The 13277-nt window shown below is 38.6% G+C and overlaps 2 protein-coding genes and 1 pseudogene across 2 annotated transcripts in view; 1 reads left to right on the forward strand and 2 right to left on the reverse strand.

The window, feature by feature from the left end:
• The window catches only part of LOC132132696 (protocadherin Fat 3-like), a 65857-nt gene extending 62030 nt beyond the window's left edge, over window positions 1–3827 (reverse strand). Inside the window, exon 1 of the mRNA XM_059545179.1 lies at window positions 548–3827. Coding sequence (XP_059401162.1) covers window positions 548–3827 — 3280 coding nt within the window. The remainder of the gene's footprint in view (window positions 1–547) is intronic.
• Window positions 3828–4891: 1064 nt separating this feature from the next.
• On the forward strand, window positions 4892–8076 carry LOC132132134 (cysteine and histidine-rich domain-containing protein 1). Its single transcript, XM_059544418.1, has 11 exons — window positions 4892–5085; window positions 5455–5504; window positions 5612–5668; window positions 5757–5914; window positions 6127–6230; window positions 6318–6376; window positions 6476–6546; window positions 6666–6771; window positions 6991–7110; window positions 7292–7354; window positions 7733–8076. Exons 1-11 carry the CDS (start codon window positions 5022–5024, stop codon window positions 7892–7894), a joined length of 1014 nt encoding a protein of 337 aa, XP_059400401.1. The 5' UTR covers window positions 4892–5021; the 3' UTR covers window positions 7895–8076.
• A 1190-nt stretch (window positions 8077–9266) lies between these two features.
• LOC132132352 (importin subunit alpha-5-like) lies at window positions 9267–11357 on the reverse strand (annotated as a pseudogene).
• Between the last annotated feature and the right edge of the window lie 1920 nt (window positions 11358–13277).

Raw genomic sequence — 13277 nt, forward strand, 5'->3', positions numbered from 1 at the left:
AGCATGCACCACTTGCTTACTTTAAACAGGGGCCTGATTAACAAGCTCAGCCTAATTAGCTGACATGTGAATGGAGGACCACAGTCACATCCTACTGCCTGTTGTAGTTCTCTAATCAATAGTCATTAGTTGTAATTAATAGTGATGCTGGAACCACACAAGAATCCGTAACTAATCAACTAAGCATTTTTTTCTTCTTCAATATTCCAAATATCAGATCTCACAGCAAATGCCAGCTCTCACAGATTTAGAAAAATCACAGACTGTGAAAAACACTGTTTCAAACCACACAGAGGTCAAGTCCTACCTTTCTAGGTCAGTGGTCTTTTCCAGTGGCTGCAATTTCACAGGTAATTGTAGACTCAGAGCACAAATTCATTGCCAAGAGAAATAACATCACTGTGACCTTAAACCATTCAGTCAGCACACTGCAGTAAAATGTTACGACATAAATTCACAACCATTTTCACAGGTTTTGTTTTATTGTGCGAGCATCTACAAAGAATAGCACAACCAAAATGCACATAAAGAATCAAACTATAGATACCTGTTTCTTCATCAATTGAGAACCTTCCAAGACCACTTCTAGCATTGATAGAGTATCTGATAACTCCATCTCTGCCCTTTTCATCATCTTGAGCAGTCACCTGCAGGACACTTGTTCCATGCCGAGAGTTTTCCTTCACAGTGCCCCTCACTGCGAGTTCTGAGAAATATGGCTCATTGAGGTTCTCATTGACATCAATGACTTCCACTTCAAGATAAGACTCGGATCGAAGCTTGACTGGGAAACCCAAGTCCTCTGCAACCACAGATAGATTGTAAAATTGTTGCTTCTCATAGTCCAGGTCTTTGGCCACCTTAATGGTACCACTTTCAGCATGGATCTTAAATGTTCCATTGAAATCATTGGGCAGGGAGTATCTCACCCAGCCCCCAGATCCAAGGTCAGGGTCTTGCGTTTGCAGCCAAGCTATTACCGCACCTATAGGAAGGTCCTCCAACACACGGCAACTGTAACTCCTGGGAATAAACATAGGGGCACAGTCATTTACATCCTCAAGGTAGACTCTCAGTGTTGTCTCTGAGAACATCTGATTCCCTCTTTCTGCCTTATCCCTGGCCAGAATTGTGAGGGTGAATTCCGAGATGGACTCCCTGTCCAACTGACTAGACACATAAATTGAGCCAGTCTCGCTGTTAATAGTAAACAAGTGGGTGCTTGTTAACAAGGTGTATGAGACTTCACCGTTCTGACCGAGATCTTCATCTGAGGCTGTGACCTGGATCACTTCCGTGCCGATAGCTGCGTTCTCTGGTATAATGGCAGTATAGCTCTCGAGGGAAAATTTTGGGTTGTTATCATTCACATCATCAATGTTAACTGTCAGCAATCTCCAGCTGGATCTCTGTGGAAGGCCCAAGTCATATATAGTTATGTTAAGGAGGTACCGATCTGATCGTTCACGGTCAAGTGGCTGATAGATATATATTAGGCCACTTTCCATGTCAATATTGAAGCAGCTGTCAACATTACCATCTGATATGGCATGCAGAATGCGACCATTAAAGCTTGTGTCATCATCATTTGTGTTCACTTGAAGGACACTTGTTCCCATGGGCATGTCCTCACGAACTATAATGTCTGAAGGAAAGGATTCAAACTGAGGCGTCTGTCTGTTGACAGAAAATAGATCTGTGTAGCCTTCCTCCAGTTTGGATTTGCTAATGGCAGTGGCTCTTTTCAGAAGTTTCTCAGCTAACTTCTGTGCAACTTTTGTGTCTCGACAACTGAAACTTCTTGCTGGCATTCTCCCTTTAACCAATGATATATTTACAAAGGTAGGTTCGGAGAGCAGCTCACCATCTGATGCAGCTATTTTCAAGTTGAATTGTTCATTCTTCACACTCGTTGCCGATAGTGGTCTTCTCAATGACAACATCCCCGAGTCCGGGTTAAGAGTGAAGATATCTTGCTCATTTCCAGACAGAATCTTATATTTAACCAACCCAAGCTCATCAATATCAATTGCAGACATTATGATGATCGTTTGGCCCACAGGAAAATCAAGTCCTATTGTTCCTTTACATGACACACGCTCAAAAAGGGGTTGGTTGTCATTAATGTTTAACACTTGTACCGTGACATTGACTTCACCTTCTCGTCTGTAAGGCAATCCCCAGTCTGAGGCTCGGACGGCAAACACGTACGTCTCCAAAGACGATTCAAAATCTAGTTCTTTGGATGTCATCAGTTCTCCTGTATTTTGGTTGATAATGAATGGAAGGGACTGAAGGCTGGCTATGCTGTATGTTATGCACCCATTATCACCTTTATCATCATCCATCGCTGTTACAGTAAGAATGATAGTGCCAATGGGAACACTCTCCTTGATAGAGACTTTGTAAGATGTGCTGGTAAACACTGGGTAGTTGTCATTAGCATCCTCAACCGTGATTTGCACTTTTGCTGTCATGCCACTTACGGTCTCCATCACCTCTAAATCAAAGACCTCCTGGCTTAATGTGGTAAACTGCTGTGCTGATGATATGACACCAGTGAATGGATTAATGATAAAATAAATTGAATCTGAGGTCAGGCTTAGAGCATAGCTGACGATGGGTGGTTCTGGAGATATCCTCACAGTCTCTATTATGGTGCCTTGTGGTGCAATCTCAATAATTGAGTTTTTGTAAATCTTCTTTTCGAAACTCACCTGCACAGACTGTGGTTTTTCCACCAAGAGCTGAACAGACTGAGTGTTGGAGAGTCTTGGTGGTGTTCCTCGGTCTTTGGCTTGAAAAGTGAGATTGCAACCATAAGGAAATTTGTCCCAATTGACTGGTTCAGACATTTTCAGCTTGTACTCATTTCCAAGTGGAGCTCGGTCAAAGACAAACTGCTCCTGTGGGTCACCTGCGATGATGGCAACCCATTCAATTTCTCCATTGGGTCCCTCGTCCAAATCTTCCACAGTAACAATGGCATAAACTGGCTCTTTGTCTGATATTAAAGGGTAACGTGTGACTGCAGTAAGCGTTGGAGCAAACTCATTGATACGCACAACACTGATCACTAGTTTGGCTGTACTGCTAATACCACTGTTCCCATAAACCTTCATTCCACGATCCACTGCTAAAATCTCAAGGTCAAATCTGCTGTTCATATCTGCATTTAGTTTGGCTGTGAGTGATACCACCCCACTGGTTGGGTGGACTGCAAACTCATCCACGTCTTCTCTAAAGAAATAGTAAAACTCGCCATTGGAGCCGATGTCTGCATCAGTGGCGGTCACCTGAGCCACACTTGCTCCCAGTGGAGCACTTTCTGAAATATCAGTGGCATAGGAAGTGGGAGAGAACAAAGGTCGAAGGTCATTCATGTCAATAATTTGCACATTAACTGTCACGTAAGCCTCCAGCCCTCCTTTACTGGTAGCCTTCACCATTAATGTATAATTATTCTGTACTTCACGGTTTAGGATGGCTGCACTCCCACCATTAGTCCATATGCGGAGAAAGCAAAAGTCCCCCAACACAAAATTCTCAGCCTGAAAAAGCCCCTCGTCGTTTCCAGATTCAATGGAATATTTGATGTCCAAAGGACCCAACTTAGAGAGAGGAATCCCCATTTTAATCTCAGTCCTAATGAATGTCCGAGCAGCAGAGTTCTCATAAATGGTGGCATTGTAGATGGAGTCAGTAAACTGAAAAGAGGAGGACCCTGGCTCCATCAGTTGCCCCAAACAAGGAAGCAGGTGGAGGAGTAATAAGGAGACACTGGTGAGATGGATCCTCATACTCCTTCCAGGGCTCCTTATAGCCATGCCATCATCCAGTTATCCTGCAAAAAAGAGATATGCAGGAAACAATTTCAATTTGGGACATTCATCTCTCAAAGACATGTCCTATTGCTCATGTAAGGCAGTTATTTATTAAGAAGCCATAGGTTTGGATTAAATTGTCAAAAAATAAATAAATACATGACCCTGTTCTCAATGGACTCAGTAATTACCTTTCATAAAACACTGACAAGCGAGTTAGAAGTGAGTTAATCTCACTGCAACATTGATAACAGCAACGAAGAGCAAAAATCATATATAAGTAAAGTGCAACATAAGAAAATGTGATTAAATTACACATAACATACAGTTTGGCATTACACCGATTCTCTCCAATGAATGCAGTATCCATTAAAATGCAATTGTAATGAAAGGAAACTTTCAACGCTGTGGAGTCTAGTAAAATACATTTGTTACTGAGACCGAGCAGTCATTTGTTCTCCGATATTTAGTGCATCAAAATATGTGAATGTGTTCTTACCTCTGGCTTAGGGAGAAATAAATCCCTGCGCTGCAGACATCCAAGTGTCCGCTCTGAAACTACATCCTTCACTTCTTTGCCATACAGGACTCGCTGCCACTCACAGTTGACTGTAATCAGCGGAGCTCGCGCCTCCTAATGCGCGCTCACGAGTGCACGTTATCCCATAAATGCGCAAACGAAACCGGGTGTTGTTGCTGTCCGATATAACAAAAAGATCTAAACCGTATCTCATACAAACATTTGACAATTAGATTAATGTGTTTACGCTTAACAGAGCGAGCAAAACAATACTGGTGTTATTTAGAATACCTTTCAAAACGCAATTAAGATTGTTTCAACATAAAAATAAAATATGATAATTATAATTATTTATTTTTTATTTGGGGGGGGGGGTAATTTTATCTGACGGCGTGAAATAGTATTGAACAGGGCTCTGTGTTTTTTAATTCACAACTCCGTTGGGTGGTGCATCCCATCTCTCACTCTTTGATCCCATCATTTCAACTAAATCCGAAACATTCCGGAAATACACGATTGAAGCCGAGGAGCTGCACGACAATTCACGGAAATTGACGAAAGGTCCCGGAAGCTACCTCACCACGGGAAGCAGCAGGCAGCAGCAAGCTAGTCAAGTCTTCGGATCCTTCCCCTCTTGACCACGTTGTACAATATTCGTTTTATTTCTGTCGTACATTATGTCTGTACTGTGTTATAATAAGGGATGTGGACAACGTTTTGATCCCGACAAGAATTCAGATGGTAAGACTTAACAATCAAAACGATAGCCGGATTGCTATGGTAGGTAACGTTAGCAGGATAAAATCTGAAACAAAACCTCTTGTCTTTAAAAGCATTTATTGATATATATGTATTAATTAACAAAGCATGACCGCCTCTCGAGCCATATTTTAATTTGATGTAAATATCTTTTAGCAAATTAATTTAGTGAGGCATCTACAGTGGTGGTCCTTAACGTTTAAATGATGCTTAATCAGTAACGTTAGATTGGATTTCGAAAAGTATTATGTAGTTTACAGATTGCAGTTGTTGCAAACTTAATCTACACTAACATGTGACTATATACTTTTGACGTCACATTTCACGCTATCAATCTCTTCTCATTCATAGATGCATGCACATACCACCCTGGAGTGCCAGTGTTTCATGATGCATTGAAGGTGAGGACATGCAAGAAGATCAGTTTACTTAATGTGAAATTTAACCGTTCCATTGTTACGTTGCTCAGAGTTTAACCCATTAAATCATGTCTTACATTGCTTCCCAGGGTTGGTCTTGCTGCAAGAGACGAACAACCGACTTTTCGGATTTCCTCAGTATTGCTGTGAGTGGTCATCTGTGATGAGACTAAATGAGCGTTTTCGTAGACAGATTTGTTGCAAGAGTCTTAAAACAGTTTATGAATCTCTTAGGGTTGCACTAAAGGCCTTCATAATCAGGAGAAGCCATCTGAGCCTGTTAAACCAGAAGTGAAGTCCTCTGTGGACAAGAGCGTGAATGATGTGAAGCCAAAGTTTAATGAGTGCATCACCCAAGCACCAAAACCTCTGGAGTCTATTCAACGACCAAGGTAAAAGCACACTTGAAGAAGACAGGGTCTTCCCATTTGTATTTTCTGGCTCTTTAGTTTAGATGTTCAGGAGATGAAAGTAATGCAAAATGAAATCTATTATAGAAAACAAGTTCTTCTCATTAACAGTTCACCCAGCCAAAACCCACATTGATGGTACAACCTCTTAAGGATAAATGACTGAAAACAGCCGTTTTTAATTGTCTTTGTAGTCCAGATGAGCCTTTCTCCATTCTACAACAGAAGATCTCTCCTTCGCTCAAACAGGCTTTAGAAAAGCTTAAATTGACTGAGGAAAATGACCAGGAAATAAAGGGTAAGAATATCCCAACCGTCCTTTTCCCCCACCTTTCTGTGTTTGACTGTTACTCTGATGCATTTTATTCTCTTTCTTGTATTATAGAGGAGGAAAGTGATGAAATTAAGATAGGGACGTCCTGTAAGAATGGAGGCTGCAGTAAGGTACGGTTCTCTCTGCCTGCTTTCCCGATTAGAAACCATGGCACGTTGAATCTCTTTAGTCCATTATAAACATTGGATTCTCATTATTCTATTTTTCAGACATTTAGCGGACCAGCCAGTGATGAAGAGACATGTTTGTATCATGCTGGTGTACCTATCTTCCACGAAGGGTAAATTAGCGCCTGGTCAAAACTGAATATTACTACTAGAAAAGTCTAAATGCAGAAATTTCTGATAAATCTGTGGACTCTGCAATTAAGTCCTCTTTTTTTATCCTTCCTCATTAAAGGATGAAATATTGGAGCTGCTGTAAGAGGAAAACCTCAGACTTTAACACATTTCTGTCTCAGGAGGGCTGTACCCAAGGAAAGCATCAGTGGAAGAAAAAAGATACAGTAAGTGTCTACCATGAGATTTAAAAGCCAAAGCAATATATTAATTTAATTAGTTTTTTTTTTTTCACATCCGGTCCAATAATTATCTTTAGAGCATCTGGCCTTTTGCAGGCCCCCGTTCTAAATGAACAAATAATTTGTTGAAAGCCATAATGTTAAATACATTTACAAGTGAATCCCGTTTTAAGTGGAGGATGACTTTTTTCTATGTTTGCACAGGGAAAGAAGGTTGTGCCATGCAGGTTTGATTGGCATCAAACAGGAAGTCAAGTCATCATTTCAATTTATTCCAAAAATTCAGTACCAGAGCTGAGCTTAGTGGAGGGGAACAGCACTGTGGTAAGACACCAAGGTCCCTTCTGGTGGATTTTATGCTGACATTACATAGTCTCATAGGTGTGAATTTATTTTTGTTTTTTTTTTACCACTAATTCTGGTGCTCAATATTTTACTGTATAATTTTCCATTTATTTGAAAGATTCTGTATAGCGGTAATTTAAAATGTATTTTATTCTTGCAGCTCAAAATCCGTATTATATTTGAAGGAGAGAAAGAATTTGAACAACAGATCAGTTTGTGGGGGGTAAGTATAGACTTGTAAAGTACTTAAAACTTTCATTAAAGCTGAAGTGTATACAATATGTGGCATATAAGTTAAAATAAAAATATGAAAAAAAAATTCAGATGGGTCTCCCAAAGTTATGTCTGCTTATGTAATTGGGTAGGAGAATGTATTTTAATATTACAGTTTTATTATGAAATGGATAGTTCCAGATCTTGGGGTGGGGGTTCCATGTGCGTCATGCCTAACACCACCACATAGCTGTTTAAAATCAGTGTAAACCACAGCTTTTTGAGGCTTATTGTTTTAACAAAAACTTCACCACCACAATACAAAAAATATAATATATAATAATAAAATATATAATAAAACTTTTGTCCATTTTGCTTTTCATTTTAGGTAATTGATGCAAGTAGAAGTTTGGTGAACATGATGGCTACCAAAATTGAGATTGTGTTGAAGAAGGCAGAACCAATGACATGGGCCCGACTAGATCTTCCACCTGTAGCTCCTCCAAAGAAAAATGAAAAGGAAAAGGATGTTGACAGTGAGGATGATTAAATTAAGAGACTTTAAGAGAACTATCATACTCTGAATAGAAGTGGGAATCCTTTTCTCTGGTTCTAAGATTTGATACATAATGAAGCATGAATGTGTTATGTAAATTCTGAAAGCTCTTCATGTTTGTCCAAGATAATAGATTTATTGTACAGGGCATGTTTAGAGGGCGTTTCTAAAAAAAAAAAAAAAAAAAAAAAAAAACAACCTTTTACTCAAGGAACCAAGTTACTCTTACAATATTTTGATTCAAACCAAAATGAGTGCAGTCCTAGTAAATGGATGATTTTACATTTCACTTTTTGTTTTTGTGTCATTGCAAATAGCTGTTGAAGCTGCGTTCATTAATAATTGTTTATCCAGAGTAAGACTTCATACTGTGATGTCAAGGTGAAAAGTGCAGCAGAACCTGCAGCAGAACATCTTTGTTGACCCTGGAACAACATTGTGATTAACCAATCAGATTTGACAAACAAGTTTATAGATTTTGTGAAGTTTATGCTTCCCATCACTGTTTGGTGCTTGTACGTCAGTGTCAATCGTGTATAATTTCCTCTGATTTTAGGGATTACTCGTGGTTAAGGTTAGGTTTAGGTGTAGGGATATGGTCAAGATTACATTTTTGGAGTAAAATGTTGTTCCAGGGTCAACAAAATATGTTGACCTAGGAACACATCTAACTCGGCAAAATCAGGACGTGCGAAAAGTGCACAATTTCTAACTTAATATGGAGGTTAATTCTCTTTGGTTCACTATCTTCTTTAAAATCTCTTATGTTCCGCAGAATGAAACCCATAAGGTAACAACTTGAGTAATGGAAAATTTAAAGGGAGTTAATGTATAGCACTCTCTTCCACCTTCAATACCACGACTAAGGTGAGACCCATAAGCAAGGCAATGCACCCCTAACTGCTCCTCAGGTGCAGCAGCAAAAATGGCTATTGTTACACTACTCACTGCTGTGCATGAGCACTTGGATGGGCTAAATGCAGAGCACAAATTCCAAAAAAGTATGGGACATCATACTTGGCCACACGTCACAAATATAATAAAATAAAATACAAATCAACAAACAGGCCATTTGTGATGTCTCATCACATTAAGGTTACTCTGGTATCTTCAAGTCTTAGACTGCGCAAGCATGGCCATGTTAAATTCTTTTGTACACATTTTAACATCCACTTTGCTCTGAAATCGGAACACAAGAAACAGGCCAAAATATATTGGAGAGAAGACTTATTCAGTTGAAGCTTTTTATACTTGTATAAATCTTTTTAAATAATAATAATAAAATCAATATTTTAAGTTTGGCAAGTTCAAAGTGCATTTGCATACAAAAGTATTACAATAAGTTTTGACAAGAAACCTCTGCCTCCTAACAATCACTTGACACACCAACCTCACTGAAATACTTCTCAGTAAGAGCTTGAGCCACGTGATAAACACCATTGTTCTCATGGTTTAAGGAACTCAATTTGATCCAGCCCTCCCAGGCTCCCACTTCCTCCAACAACAAACAAAGCTTATCAACCTCCCCACGTTTCTCAGCAGCCTGCAGAATGCACACAGTTAATATTTTAACACATCTCTCATAACACAAAGCACTGGGAGTTGCAGTAGGGTTTTTACATGCATGTATTCTCTTTGAAACCACATAGGGGACTCACCAAGAACATGTTATTTATGGCATCCGTGACCAGGACAGGCTTAGTGTCTTTAACTTGAAGCAAGTTAAAGATTACCTCTTAAGCACTGCACTTGACCAGATAAACAACTTGGTCCACAGTCCCACCACTTGAGTAGTTGGTAACTGCCCATACTGGCTGTGTTTTGAAGTCACCCTGCAAAACAGTTTGAAGAGATAGAAAATGAGTGTCCCAAAGTGACATACATCCTTGGCAAACAAACACAACAAAGTGGGTAGACTTTGAGGTTGCATTGGCCCATTTTGTCTGCAAAGTAGACAAGTTATGAACCTAAATTAGCTGCATTTACAAATTAGTAAAAAGATGCAAAATCAAAGACTGCTAGCAGTTATCGGAGTCAAATTATGATAAAACTGCAAACATTAGAAACAGTCAGAAATTATTGCACAAGACCAAGTTCAGTATAGCCATTTGCTTAAACACTTTTCCATATAATTACCTCAAAAGATTTAACAGAACATGTTACGCTATACTTCTGCCAACTGGAAATGCAACTACATTTCAAGAAGCCCCAGGAGGGTCTGCTTGCATAATTGGCCGCATTTTATGCCCAGCTTTAGGAGAAGCAAGCAATCAAGCAGAAGCCAGGACATTTTATAGGCAACTGCGTGGGCAGAAGATACTCAACATGCACACAAAGCATCAGTTATGACATACATTACTTAGATCCAATAGAGGAGCCAATAATCCACACAAGCTGTCGGATCTGATGGCAGGGTCCAGCTGCAATGTTGGACATCGCCCAAGCTGCCTCCTTCTGAACACTGATCTTAGGGTGTAGCACCAGATGGGGTAAGGCATTATACACACCTGCATCAATGGCTGCTTGTTGAATCGAAGGTAAGGCTGGTGTCTAGAGCATAGGAGAAACTCCCCTTAAGCTGTTCAGCTTCAACAGCAAAAGAGATCAAAACACTTGAGTACGTACCACCACAGTTCCTCAAATCCAGTCTTGATGACAACATTAATCCGCTCATTGAGTCCTTCAACGAGGTACGAAATGGCCCAGCATGCATCAGACAGGATGGATTTGTTACTAAGGTGGTAGCACCTGGATTGTGGAGGGGACCATTTGTTGGACTGCACTGAAACCAGGGAAGGGATTTGTTCCTACAAAGGTTTGACTGGGTCCATGCAAGATTGCAAAAGGTATCTCTCCTGCAAAATTATTTTGTGGATTACATTATGCATTTACACTTGCAACTCCATGGGTGTAGGGTGTCCAGAAGAAACTCACAGGAGCATCTGGCATGAGTCGTGCCAACAGAGCAGGGATGACACCTCAGTCATTCAGGATATCTTGATATGATGGACTATAACCTAAAAAGCAAGAAAGAACATATTGGCAAACTAGAATCCTAGTTTCACCAATCATTAGAGTACAAGTGCCATATTCTTTTAGAATTCAGAAAATACCATGAAGTTCAAAGTATCCTCACCTGCAATGTTGCCTGAAGCCCAGACAGCCTGTCCAATGATGTTAGGCATTGGTGCAGCCAGCAGGGCAATGAAGGTTGGCACCACACTGTGCTCTACTATCTGCTGTATGCCAGATCTGACAGAAGGTGCAACGTTGGTGAGAGACCAGGCAGCCTCAAACTGCAGCGTGGGGTCATCATGCCTTCCTAGAAATATCACAAAACGAGTCAGAAGTCCTGGAGTTTCAAGAGTACTGTATACATGCAAGTTCTACTTAAAGGTGTAACTAGCAAACACCTGTTAGTTTTCAGTGTTATACTCTGGTGACGGAGGCTCCTCATCTCCCACGGGAGGAGATATTTCTTTTCAAAATACTTTCAACCTTAAGAGCTTTTCTAAGCTCAACACACTCAGCAATTCTACAATCTCACATTTTTTCTGCAAGCATAGATGGGGTGCAAAGAAATCAAGAGATTTTAAAGAATGGACCGTTGGATGCAAAGAATGGATGCACAGCTCACTGTAGGCTCCTTGCCATTATTTTTTTAACTTGGACATGCGTTTATCAGACAGATTTTTAGTTGGCATTTTGACACTCAATGCACTAGCCAAAGCCCAATCAATTCTAACAAACTTATACAAGAAGTTTTTTTTAGCTCAAACGTTACAATAGCTGATAAAAAATAACTGAAAGGTGAAGTTAGTATAAAAACAGATCTCTCAATTATCAGACTATACTGCAATTACAAGCGATTAATTGCAAAGGGCATTAAATAGACCAGCACAATTAGAATCTGGTGAAAGTAATCCTGTAGCCTTACTGCACAACCGATCAAAAGATTTGCACTTTGTTTGGTATAAAAAAAAATGTTATATGTTTTGGATCACACATCTACAGTATAATAATGAAGCTAAGTGATAACCAGCCAATGCCACTACCTGAATAAAATATGACTTTTACATTTATTTATTTATTTATTTATTTTTTTTTTATTTTTTATGTGCTCTATAAAATAAAAAAGTATGTTGTTGCCATCTAGAGGCCAATAGTGATAAAGTAACATGTAGAGGAGCTGCATATCCCTGTATGGCTGTCCTTTCTTATATATGTCCTACATGACCTTGCAAATTAATTGTATTGTGTGTGTGTATATATATAAAGTATTCATAAAAGATACTAGACATTTCATAAAAAGTACATAAAATATGCAGATTATTTATATAAAATGTACACAAAAATAATACTCATATAAGTTCACTCATATAAGTTACATATTATTAACAATACATGTTTGATAACACAAGTATTCACAAGTATTCACTTGGATTTGCGCCAAAAAAAATAAAATAAAAGATATTTGTAAGCAGTATATTTTTTACCATTAAATATTTTATGTTAGCCTGTATTGATATGTGGTCTATATTATTATCTATAGCAGTAATTCCTGATAACAGGTACAAATTAATATGTAAAAATTTGTTTACACTTGTAGTAAAATACAGATATTTAAAAAAAAATTATTTCTCTCTTCTTTACACCAAAACAATGTCAGATGGACTGGGTACAATCCTGAAACTTTCAATGCTTCTTCTTTAAAAGGAGTTAGTCTGTAAGTTTGTTTTTCATTTACAGTATAATCAACTTTTAGTTTAAAAGGGAATCACTTTAATAGTTTAATTATTTTTATTAAGTGATATTAATAATAAAACTACATGTAAATGATGAGCTATTTCTGGGTACGTGACACTAAATGTAAAACAAAAAGGTGAGAAATAGCACTAATCTGTAATAAAGAATCTAATATTCTGTGTTACCAGATGATGGCGCTGTGCCCGTGTGACTAGAGGTAAGCAGTCAGAAATTGTGCATCTGCGCTGTTACTATCACTGAAAGAAATACTTAAGGGAACATAATTCTAATAAAAGCGTTTTACAGTCAGTGAAATACCAGATTGTCGAACCTTTACAACTTTTTTCATTCGGACCTTTAATTAAAAAATATTTATCTCAACCAATCAGTTGAGCTGTTCAGGAAAAGGTAAACCTTACAACACAGGGCGGGTACTCCAATAAAAAAGAATCCTTGTAACGATAGTTTTTAAAACATATCTTAGAGGTTTATGTTTACAAAAACGTCTAATGATCAACGTCTAATGATCAACGTTATTATATAATATATATATATATATATATATATATATATATATATATATATAACATATTTAGACCTTTCTTTTACTTTTCTTTTAAGAGTAACAGAT

The sequence above is a fragment of the Carassius carassius genome, chromosome 49 (assembly GCF_963082965.1).
Source record: "Carassius carassius chromosome 49, fCarCar2.1, whole genome shotgun sequence".
NCBI lineage: Eukaryota > Metazoa > Chordata > Actinopteri > Cypriniformes > Cyprinidae > Carassius > Carassius carassius.

What these genes read in the sequence shown, in the direction of transcription:
- LOC132132134 (XM_059544418.1), top strand. Translation starts at nt 5,022, where the DNA reads ATGTCTGTACTGTGTTATAATAAGGGATGTGGACAACGTTTTGATCCC. An exon ending in CGGATTTCCTCAGTATTGCT is followed by an intron (nt 5,669 to 5,756) that starts GTGAGTGGTCAT and finishes TGAATCTCTTAG; the next exon opens with GGTTGCACTAAAGGCCTTCA. An exon ending in AGAATGGAGGCTGCAGTAAG is followed by an intron (nt 6,377 to 6,475) that starts GTACGGTTCTCT and finishes TCTATTTTTCAG; the next exon opens with ACATTTAGCGGACCAGCCAG.